Source organism: Felis catus, chromosome B3 (genome assembly GCF_018350175.1).
Source record: "Felis catus isolate Fca126 chromosome B3, F.catus_Fca126_mat1.0, whole genome shotgun sequence".
NCBI classification, from domain to species: Eukaryota; Metazoa; Chordata; class Mammalia; order Carnivora; family Felidae; genus Felis; species Felis catus.
This window is the reverse complement of record NC_058373.1, coordinates 116,818,557-116,836,482: the sequence shown is the minus strand read 5'-3', so window position 1 is coordinate 116,836,482 and position 17,926 is coordinate 116,818,557. Positions and strand designations below refer to the sequence as shown.

The 17,926-nt window shown below is 41.8% G+C and overlaps 1 protein-coding gene across 18 annotated transcripts in view; it reads right to left on the bottom strand.

The window, feature by feature from the left end:
* The window catches only part of SIPA1L1 (signal induced proliferation associated 1 like 1), a 370,694-nt gene that overhangs the window by 61,854 nt on the left and 290,914 nt on the right, over positions 1-17,926 (bottom strand). For all 18 annotated transcript variants that reach the window (XM_045060144.1, XM_045060148.1, XM_045060146.1 and 15 more), the window contains 4 exons: positions 17,383-17,486; positions 14,371-14,528; positions 4,773-5,346; positions 3,861-4,135 (listed from right to left, as the gene is read on the bottom strand). In XM_045060144.1, coding sequence (XP_044916079.1) covers positions 3,861-4,135; positions 4,773-5,346; positions 14,371-14,528; positions 17,383-17,486 — 1,111 coding nt within the window. The remainder of the gene's footprint in view (positions 1-3,860; positions 4,136-4,772; positions 5,347-14,370; positions 14,529-17,382; positions 17,487-17,926) is intronic.

Genomic DNA, 17,926 nt, shown 5'->3' with positions numbered 1-17,926 from the left:
CTTGAATCAGCAGTCAGATGTCTTGAGGACAGCTAGGTCCCTAATAAGCCTTGTGATTTTTGTTTGGGAAAAATACTTAACCTCTTTGCACCCAAGCTCTTTGCCTGAAAAATGGGAGATCTGAACCAGACGAACTCTCACAGCCTTTCTGGCTCCAAAGCAGTAAGCTTATGCATTTTGAAACACTTGTGTTTTAAAATTGAGACAAAACTTTGTGATCCATTCTATTTAAAAGGTAATTTGGTCCTTTTATGTAACTTGTTTGTTTTTAGCTCTTCCTCCTGAATGGTCCTTGATTGCTTTCTTCAAAAGCTGTAGGCTAGCAGGCTTCAACAGAATAAAGGTCCACCACTCCCCCGCAACACCACTCGGAACATCACGATTAAATTTGGGTGAAACTGTTAATGGGGTGTTTTTCATCCTGCCAAGATGATGACCGCTGAGGATTCAGAGGTCACAGACACCAACAGATTAATGCTGGTCAGGTTCGGGTCCTGGCTCCAGCACTCCCGAGTCAGGATGGCTGGGGGTGAGGGCCAGGCCCCCCCCCCCCTCCCCGGCCATGTCTGATGGCTCACGCCCTGGGAAGCTTTCTGGTGGAGTCTGCAGGTAACCACCAAACCTCTTTTCCCAGCTGCCTGCAGCAGGCTATCCTGCTAGCTGGTCCTGCCTGACCACCTCCTCCTCATTGTTTTAATGGATATGAAGACTTTTTTTTTTTTTTTTTTAATGAGCAATACATAGTAGGAGCTCAGGAGTTTTGCTTTACTCCCCCTGTCCTTTCTTCTCTTAAAAAAACCCTTTAGTTTGAAAGCAATTCATAGAGGATCTGCCTATATCCTAAGAAGAAGGAAAAGAGCCCTATTTTACTTTTATTATTGGAGCTCCACTTTGCTGTTAAATTGTCTTTTTCATTAAAACAAAAAGACCTGCCTTTCACAGCTAAGGACTCTCCCATGTGAATACACACGGGTGATCGCCTATGACCCCTGAGCATCCTGGGGACGCGAGAAGCAGGCAGCTGAGGGGCAGCGGGGCACAGGGTGCCTGGGGGAGCCCTGTTTGTTCCGCCTCACGCTGGAGCTGCAGTAACAGCCGACAAAGGAGACAGTGACTAGTCAAGGAACAGAGTAATTAGTTGCTAGGAAAACAGCAGTGGGAGTGTGAAGTGTGGAGGAGAAGAGAAAAATGACAGAAGAGCATTATCTTACTTTGTTGAAAATTACAGCAAGGTGCTAATGCTTCAACTGTTCCTTTGAAGTTGCTTCTAAAGGAGGGAAGGGGAGAGTGGGCTTCCGGTCCTCCAAAGGCATGAATGGCGCCATTTCACACCTGCCCAGAAGGTGTGACTGTGGGTTTCCGGATGGAAACTGTAGTGAAAGGCACAGAGCATGCTTCCCAGGGAAGGGGTTCTGCGGTGGGGGTTGGGGGGTGCGCTGATCTCTCATCCCAGCATCCCCATCCCACACCCTCAGGGGGTACGTTCCTAGCACCTCTCTGTCAAGTGATGCCCGCTCCACTGGCTAGGAGAGTGGCAATGAGTGACTCAGCAGCAGAGCTGAAGATTAAGACAAACACGGCTCATTCATTCAGGGGTGTGCGGAGCCCGTCTGTCCTGGCTTGCGAGAGCAGACTGTGAGCATCCGCCCCCACTCTGCCTTCAGTGGGTTCGTGCTGGTAGCTTGAAATCAACCAGAGGCAGAATTTACACCATGGGAATCAGCAAATGCTACAAATCAAGGTTCCTGTCCTCAACAGAAAGCGAATGTACCAGCAGATCCCTCCTGATACTGGTGTGTAAAAACCAGATCTGTGCCCCAAGCATACAGAGTAGTAGTTAAGAGCTTGGATTCTGAAGTGAAACTTAAACTTGCCAGATGAGCTTGGAAAGTTACTAACCTCTCTGAGTCTTGGTTTCCTTTAAATAGGAATGATATTAATACTATGACCTCATAAAGTAGTTACAGGGATTAAATGCACTAATCCATGTAAAAGTGTTTTTTCTAGGATCTGGCAAATTAAATTGTCAACACATTTTTTAGTTGTTTTTAGCAACACACCACAGAAGACCTATCTAGCTTAGTATACTGCTGTAGATAAACCATCTCCTACCACAGGCCTATCTCTCTAGGGCCAGGCCTTCTGACCCAACCTTTCAGTAACCACCAGCCACAATTCAAAGTCAGCAATGTTGCCCATTCCACCCAATTCATCACATACACTCACGTACACCTATTTCCCTGCCCGCCCCCCCCCCCAACTGGGGAGCCCAGAAGCCAGGGGAAAGGCCTCTGAACAGAAAGATGACGCCACACCATTTACAGACTCATTCTGAGAACATTAGTCCTCAGACCAGCGTCTTTAACTATACTACAGGTAATTAAGGTTGACAAGTTACAAAGCTTGGTTATCGTCTCCAGTTTGTAGCTGCCTGTTCAGAAGCAATCAAGTAGACAATGTGAAGGAGAGACCAAGGGACAGAAGACAGAGCGACCAGAGGAGAAGTACAGAGCAGCTGGAGAGCCCTGTAAGGACCTAGCAAGCACTTCCGTCCACCTCCAGAGTCATTCCTGAATCCCAGTTCAGCAAAATGCTTAACAGTGATGATGATGTGCTTGAGAAACCCAGAGAAGACCGGGTTAACTAAGGCAGGGCACGTGTTTCAGAATAACCCCCCTTCCCCCAAAGAGCTAAAATACAAAGTTCTGGATATTTTGGTTTCCAGAGAAATCCAGTCATCCAAAAGGGAGCATTTCTTAAAGGTATTAGACAAAGACAGCTCACCGTATTCTGACACAGGCACTTAGGCTCTGGGCCATCTAGGCAGTAAGCAGGATTCAGAAATACTACCCTGAGTGCGGTCTGGTCTGCAACACTTGATTTGAAGAACGGAGGTACATTCAGGTTGTCATTGCTGCTTACTTCTTAAAAGACACAACCCATAATAACTGTTTACATATTCTGCCATCTCTTGTTCATGAATCTTTGAGAGCCCAGGTGTAGGACAGGTCACGTTTTGTGGGGGGGAAGGTTAAGGATATTGTCTTGGCTTTAGAAGGCCTAAGAATTAATTGCCAAAGCTTAAGAGAAACTCTTAGAAAATAATGGGCTGAAAGCAAATTAACAGATTGAAAAAACTAGTGAAAATAACATGGACATGCCCAAAGGAGAAAAGAAACAGTTGATTAAATTTGTTCCATCAAGAAACCTCCCTAGAGACCGAGAAATTAAATTTTCACGAATGCTGCTGGCTGGGCAGGAACTGGGAGGGGCGGGGAGCTCCTGGGCTTCCCTCTGTGAAAGGCCGGGAACCAAACTGTCAAAGCATCACGAGCAGCACCAGCTCGTTTGAAGCCGATTCCCGACACAGATGCAGTTGAGCAAACACCTGCTAAGTCACGTCCAGGGTTCCAGGCTGAGACAGCAGGGGTCAAAATGGCATTCCGAAGTTTGGACAGAAAGAAGAATGAGAGTGTCATGGAACATAAAGCAAAAAAGCCTGATGGTCTGTGTTGCTCAGGGTCTTCTAATAATAAGTGCTCAATGCTTCTCAGCTACTGGTGAAGATGTTTAAGACGGGTATTACCAGACTTCTCTATCTGTAATGGCAACTTTCTAAATCCACAGATGTAAATCCTGGGAATGGTCCAAGTTAGTCACTCTGCCCAGCTGCTGCTGACACATGCTGAAAGGGAGCTATGTCCCGAGTCAGACTTTCCACGGACGGAACTTTGAGCGCCGCATGTAACCCGGCACGCTTCGCGGCAGCCTCCTCCCCCACCCGGTAGGAGATGATGTTCTACGTGGTGCACAAACCCGGCCTTGGATTCCCAGGTTCACAGCGGCCAACGCAGACCTACCTCCGTGGGGTGCAGTCGTCATGCGGGGGGATGATGACAACCTTCACCGTGACAGATGTTCTCAGGAGATCAATCATCTGCTCGTGGCTCAGGGTGGCCACCGCCACCTTGCAGATCTCCACCAGCCGGCTGCCCTGCCTGAGCCCTGCCTGCCAGGCGTAGCCATAGGGCTCCACGTCAGCCACGATGCCCTCGTAGTTGACATGGAAGCCAAGCTGGCCTAGCCCGTTCCTTCGCAGAGTCATCTCCACCGATTCACAACCTTTTGACACAAACTGGACAAGGAAACAAAAGGTATAATGGTTTAGCGCCGTAGGGGGTTAAGTGGTGGACAGGGAACTTGGAAAACACTGCAAGCAGGGTGATTCTGAATACGCCGCTGCCGGCTGAGGAGCAGTGTGGTTATTTCCCCTTCACTAACCTCCATTCATTAGGCCAGAAAGAACATACTTGTTGCATCCAAAGCACTCAATGACTTCACTGAACTTACAAGGAAACCCTCTCACAGAGACCTACGGGGAGCTGGCAGCCAAGAGAGACTGTATTCTGCCACTCGCTTCGCCCTTAAGAAATTCACGGCAGCACAGACACTCAATCGAACAATTCTTCTCGACGGCTAAAGCAGACTGGCTGGGCTACGTCGCCAGCCACCAGGGCAGTGGGACCAGGTCACACGCAAATGGTTTCCAACACAAACGCACAGCAAATGTGTCTTCTCCCACTGGTTCTACTTTTCCTTCTGAAAAAGGAGGGAAACCAAGTGTGACATAAACTCTGGGTTGCTTCAGATCACCAGGGAATTTTCAGAGGAGATAAGAAAATAGCACCCACTAGGGCAACTAGGTTCTGGTCTGTATTGAAAGCTTTATGAGAGGGACATTGAATGTAGGTCAATGGAAGGAAAACACTCACCTGCAACCTCTTTACAATCTCCTTGATATCCTCGTTATTAATTAAACTCTCCACCGAAACACATTCTCCTCGCTCGTAGAAGATTTTGAGGCTGGTGTCAGTCGAGGTCCACCCTATCACATCTCTGCAGGAACAGTTGAAAACCACACTCTTTGTTTCCTGCTCGATGAGGACGATGAATTCGTTGGAGACCCCCAACAGACAGTCTATTTCCATAGCTGTGTTGTAGTCTTTGGCCCGGACGGCCCACACAATGGCCCCCATGCTACTGAGTTCAGCTCCCGGATATGGCTTAGACTTCTCCTTCTTCTTGGAGGCCAGAGAGATGAATGGGAACTTGCCAGATGGGTCAATTGGGGTGTTGGTGACATTCTTTTCTGCCAGATCTTTCAGGTATTCCTGGCGGGTCCGAGTTGCCATGGCCCGAAACTTCTCTGATTTATGAGCAGCGTTTTCTGCGTTAATCACTTTGGCCAAAAGGAAGTCCCTGAACACATTTGACTTAGGGAAAGTGACCCCTTTGGGGATGGGAGGTCCAAAGGAAGGCACGTCTCTGGACCTGGTGACAGCCACACTAAGAGATAAAGCAAAGGTGAGAGAGGAGCGTCAGTCTCCTGAGCCTCGCGGCACAAGAATAAAATACACTTTCTCAAAGACAAAGACATCCTTCAGGAGGAAACTGTCACTGTCCAACAAGAAACAGTACATACTTCTATTTAACAGGCACACACCTTTCCATTCAACCACATTTAGGATTTAGGATTTAGAGAACATAAACTTTTCTGTTGGCCAAAAAACCCCAAAAGGCTTACAGTAAAAAAGTATTTCACTAACAGATAGTAAACCAAACATAACTCCATGAAGAAAAAGTTCATTGTAATATTCTACCTTTAAATACCTACTGATCATTTCCAAGCAGGGGTTATTATAATCAGCGTAACCTTTCACAACAGGCATAGATTTTGTAAGAACACAAATGTGGTCTCCATTTTAGACGTGATGCCTATATATGTGAACAGCTTATAATGAAAAATATCCAAAGATGCAGGACATTACAAAAAATGGATTAAATTGAAAAATAATTCAACAAACATTACTTGTTGACCTATGCAACCAGACCAAAAAGCATAATTTTAAAATGAAAATTGAAATTTCAGTATGTATTAAAATGATTACGATTTTTACAGTAATAGCAACCATGTTTTAAAATTGTATTTTGGGGGCACCTGGGTGGCTCAGTCCATTACGTGTCCAACTTTGGCTCAGGTCAAGATCTTACGGCTCTCAGGTTCGAGCCCCACATCGGACTCTGTGCTGACGGCTCAGAGCCTTGAGCCTGCTTCATATTCTGTGTCTCCCTCTCTGTCTGCCCCTCCCCCCTGCTTGCATTGTCTGTCTATGTCTGTCTCTGTCTCTCTCTCAAAAATAAACATTAAAGAACTTTTTTCTTAAAATTGTATTTTAAGCTGAGCTATTCTTTGGTCCACTTTCTCTACATTTGGTATTTGATTCTGATAATTTATTTGTGAGGAAACTATTTTGCTTTTCCTCTTCCTTTAGGCAAGATCAATTTGAGAAATCCTGCCCCAATCACTTCTTCTGCATAATACTGCTAAAATTGGGCCTAAGATAAGGACCATATGAGCATCTGTAATAACCTATTATTTTTAATTTCAAAAGAAAAAAAATCATGTTTTTCCTAAAACAGTAACAACAGAAGTTAAATGGAAACAGAAAGGTTTTGTGTTTTCTACTGTGTTCTCATGGATCTCATTCTAGGACCTTAGCAAAGTCTGAGAGGGCTGGAAATGATGATTCTAACAGAGCAAACATCTCTCTTTTCAAATTACCTAATTATTTAAAAGTGAGCCCATATGCAATTGTACCAACTATTAGGGCAGCAATACAAAATGCTTTTTCTGCATTTCCAAAATGGAAAAGTCATAATCAGAGAGTGTACATCTTTCAAAGTAAATTGAAGAACTCTGGTTCCATTACTATTTTTGTTTTGTTTTAAGAAGGGTTTACTTTAACATATTTAGCTTTGTGTTTCAAAAAATGATTATTTCTTGTGACAACAGGAGAAATAAATAAAAATCAGGAACCTCAGGACAGAAGGTACCTATTTTGTCTGAAGATGCCATGGAATGGAAATGCCATTTGTTGGTTTTCATAAATTTATTTATTTATTTATAAATTTATTTATTTATTTATTTATTTATTTATTTATTTATTATTTTAAAGGACTATTTAGTTCACTTCATGACAAAGAAAGCTGGCAAGCAACACTCCCTTTTCTAACTGGAGAAGGGAATCCGCAGAACCTCCATATGCATTGTAGCCTAATTAGACCAGTCTTAGAAAGGCAATTTTTCTCATCTATTGTGAACTGTCTGGCTTCAATGCTGACAGCTGTATAATTTTAATTTGATCATTTTTTCAAAAGTCAAGCGAAAGATGCTAAAATCCAGATATGCTAGCTTTTCTAAGAGGAATCCTGTAAAGATCCAGAAATACTCATTTTTAAATCGGCAATTTCTTCTCTTGCTAATTTCACTTCAAATTGTCACTCTTTCTCAAGAAGCAGCTGTGGTTTTCTCTTAAATAAGGAGAGGAAAATGCTTATCAGGGGGCACCAATATGAGCACCATCTATCCATTTGCCCCTTAAACTTACTTAAGGTTTTTTACAGATCTACTTATTAACTGTTAGAACTTTAGACAAACATATACTGAAAACCCAGTGATAATTAGAAGCCTCTAGAATGAACTATGAGGGAAAGAACTGAATCTTCAACATATAATTATCGATGAATCATCATGGTAGGGAGGTAAATGATATAGGAGCTAAAATCAGCTTTGCATCATTAGAAACAGAACACTTATGGAAGATAAGGAAGATGATACCCTGGGATGCTTTTTTCAAACAAAGGGTTTCATTTTGGGTTCATCTAACTTCAAGGTTTTCTACAAGGTTAAAAGCTCATTAATTTAGATGCCACAGATTCTGAACTCCTGATAATAAGGCCTGCTTTAAGCTCAGCCGAAAGTATTTTTGCCTCTAAGAAGCCTCTCTAGAACTTCAGTTTGCTATATATAGATGCTTAAGATGTATTAATTATAAATGGTTCTTGCTATTTTTAAAAGCAGATTCCAAAGGGCTTCTGCTTGGACACTCATTAGCCTCATAGGCAATACTCTGTCTCCTCAGAAATAATACATTCTTTACAATCACAACCATGCCTTATGTGATCAGCAGTATTGAGGACTAGGATGTTCTACTCAGGAGGGTTACCCAGCAGCCAGAAGTTCAGAGGCTGAAGCAATTAGGGAAAGGTAGCACTGGAAGAGAACACAGAGAATTCAGTGTTCCTTGAACTGTCAATAAAATCTTGAGTTTCATCTTAAAATTCATCTTGAACCTGCATTCTGCTGAGGAGTATCTGCGTCCGTTTTAACACAGAAACATGCTCTGTCCCTCAAACCCTGGGAGCATGACCGAAGGACCAGGAAGGTGTCCTGAGTTTTACTGATGTTTGGCCTATCCTTGAACCTCTCCTTGAGCCGCTGCTATGAATTCTTCACCTCTCCAGGAAACAGGCTGTGAGAAGTAAAGTGATGTGCCCAGAGCCTCTCACAGAGAGCCAGGATTGGAATTCGAACTTCTGGATGGCCAGCAGCGTGCTCTATGACAAGACCATACTATTCCCCCTAAAGGAACATTTTTAAACCTTGCACTCTTGAGGCCCTTGCAAAAGGGACCATCCGTCCACAAGAGTCACGCTGTGGAAGAGACCACCACTGGGCTGGGCTTCACAGCATTTGCTGGCATCAAAGACCCTGGATAAAGTAGCAGATCTTGACACCCAAAGCCAATTTCAAGATGATACATAGGAATGTTCCAGAGAAGTCTGAACAGAAGTCTCAATGGAAAAAAAGTGAGAAGACAACAATGCCTGAATTTCTGAAGCACCGTGGAAATTCCAATAAACAATTCCAACCCCAAATTTAGAAGGAAGAGGACTCAATGTCAAAACGGTAGAGGGAGGTTTCCCCTTCTTGGAGCCTGGATCAGACTGCCAGTTTGGGGAGCATTCTGAGAAAGCAGGCCCAGGCAAAGGACAGGAATGACCAGCGGCAGAACAAACGTGTGCCTGTCATTCACTCCCTGGGGGGCTCTCGACTTCTAATAGGATCCATTCCCCCGCACTCATGGGGCACCTACTATGTGTCAGGCACTGTGCGCACGTTGAGGATCAAGGACGAGAGGTCACACAGGCTCAGCCTTCCAGCAGTTCAAAGTCTAGTGCGGCTACATCCAGTGGTTTGAGAGCTCTCGTGGGAGGTGTGGGGTGCTACTGAAACCACGTAAGAAAGGCATTTACCTAATAATCCTGGGAGGGCAGGGGAGCCCTGCCACGGAAAGAAACGCAAGAATTCGTCAGGTGAAGGAGGGGCAGGGGTGTGTAGGAAGAGGCATTCTGCACTTCTCCCCAAATGGTTTTAAACACCAAGACTGACATATTCAGGTTTTTGTCTCAAAAAGGTCAGCTACACTGGACAATAGGGATGCTGACTGTGGCTTGAGACGGACCTTCTGAAAAAACTTCCACCACTTGACCCACTTTGATTTTTTTTCCTCCTAGCTGAAGCTTGCATATTTACTTATTTTTATTCAAGAAAAGAAGGGCGTGCACATTTAATATGCACACACCACACTCCCTGCCTACACTAGATACTTTACTTATGGGATTTCAAGTAGATGTCAAGCAACCTTCCGCTGCACAGAAAGGGAAATTTAAGATCTGAGAGGTTTGACAATCTGATCTGATTCCAAGTGCTTTTTTGCACTATATCATACTGCTGCCTTTCAGCATTTATTATATTTTAACCTCTGAATATGGAAATCTTTGAGAGGAGAAACCTACATTTCTACCTTTCTAAACGTACTGACCACAACTTAACACTTGTTTTCAAGGCTCAGGTCATTAAAACCACTTACTACTACACTGGTTTTAAAACTAATAATTCTTTAACGTCATCAAATAGTGAGTCAATGTTCCAATGTTCAGTTGCTTAAGATGTCCTAAAACTTTAAAAATCTTTTTATCTAACATGGGTCTGAATAAGGCCCACACAACACTGCAATTTGTCTTCTTCTTCTTCTTTTTTATTCTGTTAATTCCCCTCCACTTCTCTCATTCTCTCTTTTATTTCTTGCATTTACATGTTGAGGAAACAGGGCTGTTTGTCACACAGCGTTGCCTGGAGTCTGAGTTTTGCTGAATACAGGCATGTTTACATGAAGAACATGTAAACTGGCTCCTCCAGAGGTTTGATCAGATTTAGGTTCAATGGTGGGGGAGGGAACAAGACTAATTCATAGGTGCGGTTGTATCCTTCCATTATGAGACACACATTTGTCTCTTTTCGTGACATCTGCAACCTCTGAAGATCAGTGCCTGGGTCTCTTAATTCATGAGTTACTAAAAAATGCTGGGAAAAATTTTTACACTGTGTTTTAACAAAGTGAGGCCCTCAGGGGTGAGCTAAGTATATTCGGTCCTTTGTTTCCAAACCAAATGACTCCAGACTGCTGTGCTTACTCTTCAACTTTGAGGTGAAGAGTTTTTCTACATCTCAGGAATCACTTAGTGATGTCTCAGCACATCCTTGCCACTGAACAGTTCTTCATCTTTTTGATTTGTTGCTTCTAATCTGCTCTATCAACCAGGACCAGATAATTAAGCTCAGTGTAATGATACAAATAAAACAAGAGACCGGGGGCTCTCTTATCAGGTATGAGCATAAGCTTTAGTACAGACTTAGTGATTAATTTCTGAGCTCTTGGCTATGTCTACCGTTCAAGGTTAACTGGTCTCTGGAATTAGTTAGAAATAGTCAGTTTTTCCTATTATAAATAAATTATAAATTATAGACTTTCCAATCCCTAGAGAGATAGAACATCCATTATTTCAGGACCTCATTTCCACATCCACCATAGGATTTTTCTCTCGTTGTTCCCCTATTATATCCCAGGGCCTAGCATACACATGATAAGAGCTGCAAAGAGCTGGTGAAAATAAATGAACAAGTTCCAAAGTCGTCCTTTTGTATACAAACTAATTTGCATGGTGACATCGGGTGAATTCTCCTAAAGCTCTCTTTATACCGTGCTACCGGATGGCCTCGCATTCCAAAGGGCTCCACTGCCTCGTAACCCCATCTATGGCAGCACCTTCTTCCGGCACCTGCCACCCCCCACCCTTTCCTCTGTCTACACTTCTGTCTACACCACTGACCACTCCTAGAATTATTTCTTTTTCTCCCCCACTGAATTTCCTCCATCTATGCTCTAAAACATATGCCAAACCCCATTTTGTCAGTTCAACGTTCCTTATAACTTCAGCCTGTATGGACCCCGCACTTCTCCACCTGATCACAGCAAGAAGCTCCTTTGAGAAAACCCCTTTTGTGCTTTCCTCAGCACACGTACCAAGGAGATGTCAATAAGTAAATGTGAGTGTTCCCTGGGGAAAAAGCTCAGAACAAGAGATTTTCAATGATAAAAAGTATTTGAATCCCTCTAACTGTATCACTGTAGAGTTAAATTAGATTTAAATCTAATTTAGTAGAAATCAATGCAGCTCTATAAACTTTTCAACCAAAGTACAGTAAATAAATGAAAGAGGCCCATAACTTCATATCCTTAGTATTCTGGGGAGTGGCTGGGGTATGAGAAAAACTCACAGGTACAGAAATTCTTTGGAAGACCTATTCTGCTTCATGATACATTTATTTTCAGAGAACATAAACCCTTCACACTCTTTCCCCCAAGCATTAACTACAAGAGAGTTGCCCTATCTGCTCTGGGACCTGAAGCATCTCCTGACATCCCCACACACTTCGGGAAACATGCCGACCTCACTTTGAGATGGACTGAGAACAATCAATATACCTCAAATTAATAACAGGAAAAGATCTCTACTTTCATTTCTTGTGATTCCTTTTAGTGATACTGCAAGTTGGTACGTGCTCTTGGATTTGCAAAAGGCCCAAGTTCACAGTTTCTAAGCAGGGCACTGGGTCTTCAAACATGCTTGGCAACTAGGAAATCCCAGGCCAGCTCATGTGCCATGAGCTGGGGTGTCCACTGTCTTCCCACAAAGGGTCCAGCATCACATTGCATGGTGGGGCTAAGAAGATGGGCTCGCCAGGCAGCAGATTAAAAATAAGAGAGATAGCAAAAAGCATGGTTTTCAAGGCTGGGGTGGGGAGTTTTAAAAGAACAAGACAGGGGTGCCTGGGTGGCTCAGTTGGTTGAGTATCCGACTTTGGCTCAGGTAATGATCTCATGGTTTGTGGGTTCAAGCCTCTGTGTGGACAGCTCAGAGCCTGGAGTCTGCTTTGGATTCTGTGTCTCCCCCTCTCTCTGCCCCTGCACCCCCCCAAAATAAATAAACATTAAAAATTTTTAATAAAAAAGCATCAGACAGACATCACTTCCTTCCCTAGCAAAGTGTTGAAGAAGGTTGAGAGACCTTTCCTCATTATCAGTCTATTTAGACTTACCCTGGCCATATTTTACATACTTTAAAAAGTGACACTCAATTCAGTCATTCAAAAGCTTTTAAAAAGCATGTCTGGAACAATCTGAGTATATGAGTCAACTTTTCCAGTTGCAACTTTTATGAAATCTAAACATTATTTCCAATGAAAATCAAACATCCTAATTGAGATGAGCTGTAAGTCTAAAATGCACTCCAGATTCCAAAGTCTTACTCCAAAAATATGTAAAATAGGTCAGTAATTTTTAAAACTTAAAAATCACCTATTGAAATAATAATTATTTGGACATACCAGGTAAATAAAATGTATTATTGGGTCAAAAACTATACTGCTAAAATTAATTTTACCCATTTCTTGTTACTTTAAATAAAGTATGGCTATTAAAAAATACAAAATTAATACATGGCTTGCATTACATTTCTACTAGACGGCACTTTATGTAGACAATGGCTTTTAAAGAAGAAATCTCTAAAACAAACCGCGAAGCTTTTCACTCCCAAACGTCATAGTGACCATTCCAAAAGGGGTTAGCTTTCTATCAGAGTTCCATGAAATCCTTGCATAAATCCAGTACAGAGCGTGTTTCAATTGCTTGGGGATATTTTCTAAGTGCAAATAGCCATCCCTCCCAGGTATAGTCAAATGTTCTGCACTTAAGTCTGTCATTCTATTCTAAATAATAGCCATGTTATTCGAAATAAAGCAGCTTCCAGGGACCAGATTCTTGGTAAGAGGCTGCAGATCTAGGTCTCTTCTGTTGGAGTTCCCACCCCCTTAGCCCCAGAGTTCTGGAGCAGCTTGTAGGTCAGCAGCAAGGGCAGCAAAGACCCGTGCTTCACAGGGCATGTGAGCGAGGCAACATGGCTGAGCAGTGAAGGGGCTGGGCTCTAGAATCAGACTTAGTGCATTACAATCTAAACTGCCTGGTACCAGCTGACCTCGGGCCAGGGACCTAGCCCCACTGCTTAAGCTTCCTCACCTGAAAATGGGGGACAAAAACAGTACCTAATGCATGGGTTTTACAAATTAAATGAGGCAACCCATGTAAAGTGCCTAGAAATAGTGCTGGGCTTATCACCAGAGCCCAACATATACAGTTATTACGGGCTGTGCAAGGAAGGTAGTGGTTTACAGCAGTCCGGAGTAACCTTTCCTTGTTTTGTTCCCTGAGCTTGCTTGCTCCCCTCCCGTAATTAACCTGCACTGACTCCCAAAAGTAGACAGCTGTGGCTCTCACAACAAACCAACTGTCAGTCTGTACTGGCCACTTTCTGGGTAGGTGGCTTTATTAATTTAAAAACAAATATCCAGCATTAGCAAAGCCTAATCTTCCAAATTAAGGATGGAAAGACAGGATAAAATTCCATTACTTTAAACGGACAGATTCCTATTAGAAATATCTTGTTAATGCTAGAATAGCCTGACACATCTTCTTGGTACTATGACCATGCTGACCCAGCAATTCAGGTTCTTATCTTTGTCAACGCCCAAAGGCCTCTTGCAGATAGATGCCTGAAGTCGGACACTCCCGAGACTGGGTCGCATGGGACACTGAAACAATTCCAAGTGCTTACTAGTGCATACAAATACTTTGAAGACTGTAGTCGGAAACGTTAGAGTGAATCAAACCAGTCTTAAAGCAAGGGTCTGGGCTTTTTAGACAATAGTAATTAAAACAAAACTTCTCTACTTATTACATCATTCTTCTCTGCTCTTGCCACACCAAATGCAAAGTATAATTAGCAAGATGAGTAATTAGCTGGTGACCAGATGGTATGGACCAAGGACACCACCTAAGGAGGAGGTGCAAATGGAAACAGCAGGTGTCTAACCAGCGTGTCTGGGCAATGTCAACGCCATCGGGTGACATCATCGCGTGAATCGGCCATCCGCACACATAGTTTAAAGACAGAAGTAAATGGCAATAGACTTCCCACTGCTGCTTGAGCAAGCGGAGCAGGATGGCCCCCCCCCCCGCACGTGACCCCTGGCCCCGCCCACAAGGCTGCTACCAGGGCGCAGGTAGGTACCTGTAACAAACACTGTCGGTGCAGGGGTTGTGAACCCTGACGATGACAAAAACGTGCTGGAAGTGGGATCGGATGTTTTTTGGGCTGAATGGCTGTGCTCCAGGCTCTTGGAAAACAATTGTGACAATATCATTTCCAATGTGCCGCTTCCGTAGGAGCTGAAAGAAAAAATAAGCAAACGACATAAATGACAACACTCTGCTTTTTTCCTCCCCAATTCCCTTACATAACTGTATTTAAAACATTCACCATTAATCAGGGCACGTTAAGGTAGGTAATCTACAGTTACTGTCAATAATTTAGCCCATCTTACTCCCTCGGAGGAAGGTTACAGAAATGAATATTCTGAAATTTGCATAAAACGTAGAGCCCATTCAGGAGCTAACCAATATCTGGCATCTTATGCCAAGTTCCAGCATCTCCAAATTCTCAGTTTCCATAACAACAGTTTTGTTCCATTTTCACAGAAGAAAGAAACTTGCCACAGGGAAGATTTTTTTAGAGATGAGAATGGCTGAAGTAATTACACTGCAATTTATGTTCTGGTTTAATTCACTTCATTTAAAGAAATGTGGCTAAGGTGTTTTCCAGTATGTTTTTTGTGCCACGAGCTGGGAGTGCAGAAATTACTAATGTTCCAGAATATAAATGTAACAATTTCAAAGCAGGTCAAATTTCAAGTCTAAATAGTTTTTTAAATTGCTTAAGACCACCTTCTGTTTCACATTAAAAAGTGTTTTGGAAGGTGGCTTTCAAATTTAGGCACCCCAACTCATGCTAGGCCAGTGACTTTCCAAGTGGGGTTTATTACATATTTAAGTCAACAGTGTGAAAAAAAAGTTGAACAAAACTTGCATTTCTCGTATTTATTATATAGAGGCTCTTACAAGGAGGAAAATAATGAGATATAACATTATATCAACTATCTGTTAGGCATAAGCTTACATTCATAAACTTTTTTTTTTAATTCCCCAGTGACTTTAACTTACACAAATTACATACAAGTAAAATCAATGATCTAGTATTAGCTGTTAGCTGGGAGAAACAATAGCCTTTTAGATTACGGTTGAGAATTGGGAGTTAGAATGTTCCAGAAATGTACTTTTAACCTTAGGAATTTCAAAGCATCCCAAATTATCCTCTAATGAGGCCATTTACTTTCATTTCTAAACATGATATATTACTGGATGTTACAGAAATAAAGATGGTCTGTGCTGATGGTTACACAGAATGTACCCATTATTAAACATTATTAATCTACTCAGAATCTCAGGCATACAATTTGTCTATGTATTATGTCATTGCTGCATACATGATGTCATTGCTTTTGGATGCAATGTCATTCTTTATTCCAAATATTGCTTGATATGTAACACTAATATCTTAATAAAGGACCCAAATAGAAATAAATCCATCTATCCATCTCACATTCTATATAATGAAAGACAGTATTTATAAACAAATTCCTGCCACAAGATTTTAAAAGATATTTTGTTTTTGTTTTTTTCCCCAAGCATAAAGTGACCTACAAAGAAGAAATAAATTCTCTAGCTAGCGAATTAAAATTTCTTAAAATGCAGCAGTACCAATCACTCTTTTATCCTGAAATAGGACCTAATAACACTTTCACCTTGACTGGACCCCCAAATTAAATAATTTAGACAGCTGTCCATTTTAATGCCAACTCATGCTGCTCAACACACTTCAACTCATTTAATTGAATCTTAACTAAATTTTTCACCCTTCCATACATCTTCCCTTTCTCTGCTGTGTACTCAGGTAGGATAAGCCTTTAAATACTACTTGTGAATGTCCTGAAGTTTTTTGACCACTTACTGGTTAAAGTAAGAAACATGTTATTTTTCTTAGCATGATGCTTTCCTATCAGAGTAATGTAGAACTTGGAATTTGCATAAAACAAACTGTCAACAAGTTCTAGATCATGGAATTTATCTTCAATAGGTTTATTTTAAGATTTGTAGCTGATTCATTGCTTTGCTGCCTGTTTTTGATTACTTTCGTAATCATAGCAAAGCAAAATCTCATTACCTGGATTTGCGATTTAATCACACCTGCAGTGACAAAGTGTTAGATCAGATCAGTGTTTGGTTAAATTTTGTGAAAGACGGTGTGATTCATTCTGCAGCTGGCCTATGTTCTGTTAGCACAAAAGCTGACAATAACAAAATCTATATCCATTTTAAGGTCAGAGGGAATACTGGACCGCTTGTGTTTATAACAGCTTTTGAAAGGAGACGCTGTTAGCTCTCTGACTCTTTTAAATGTCAGTTTGGCATCATTTATTTTGCAATATTTTTAAAAAACAACTACCAGATACCTTCCAAAACAATACTGCCAGTTTCCATGCTGCTCTGTAACAATGCGTCACTTCTTAGTGTCTTCATTTACTACCTCATCGACCACATTTTAGTAATAGGCGTTGTGCTTTTAGACTTTTTTTAAAAGACACCATGTATGATGTATGCAAATGCAAGGGTTTTCTTATGTTCTTTGCTGTCCTCCTGACAAACATTAAGAAAAAAACCTTTTTCTGAGATCCCACGGACATTTATTCTGATTTTTCTCCAAGTCAGTGTACCAAACCTCCTTTGAAATCTGAAATGACACATCAGTACTTTCCTGCTTTGTCCCCTGGCCTCTTGAGATGGAACTTCACCCACTCATACATGTTCTCTGCAACACTGCAGGGTCACCTAATCACCATGATTTTAACTTGTTCTCTTCGGATTCCATGAAAACCTCAATCCCCGTGGGTGAAAAGCAAATGATTAATTCACAAAGCCATCCAGCTGGCTGTTAACCTAGAATCTGGGTCTCTTCATTTGTTTTCAGCTCATTTGCTATTCGTTATTTCCGCAAAGTACAAAAGCTTCCTGCTGTGGTGACAGGTGCAACATTCAATTCTGGTTTCAGATTTTACAAACTTGCCACTTAGGCTTCTGGGGAAAACGAAAAAGGGTAGGAAACACAGACAACACCGGGATCTCTTACCTGTTGCTTGTTATTAGGTGTGTATGGCAGCATGGTGGAAACATGGAACATAATTTCATAGTCTTTGTATGTTGTATACAGAGAATGGGTTCCAGTGGAGTCAGCTACAGTAAAAAAAAATAGATATAATGATGAGATGACTGTAAGAATGGGAAAAATAGTTCATTTAAGAAAAATAGCTCCAAAAAAAGAAAACAAAGGAAATCGTTTAGGATGAAAAGATGCTAGATAAGAACTAGCATCAGTGTTCTTACCCATTTTTTGCATCTGATTCTCTTTGGCGGTCCAGGGAAGCCTGGGTCCCTTCTCAGAACAGTATTTGTAAATGCATGAAACAAACTACATCTGATTTCAATAGAAATCAATTATACTGAGAAATAGTTATCAAAAATAATTTTAAACTATAATAGCATTAGATTTCTATGACAAGTTTTAGCAATTGATCGAATAGGACTACTATAATTCTGAAGTAGTGATGTGCATAAGCAGTAGTTTGAGGGATCTCCAAAAAAAAATACAATATGGAAATATCTATGCTTTCAAC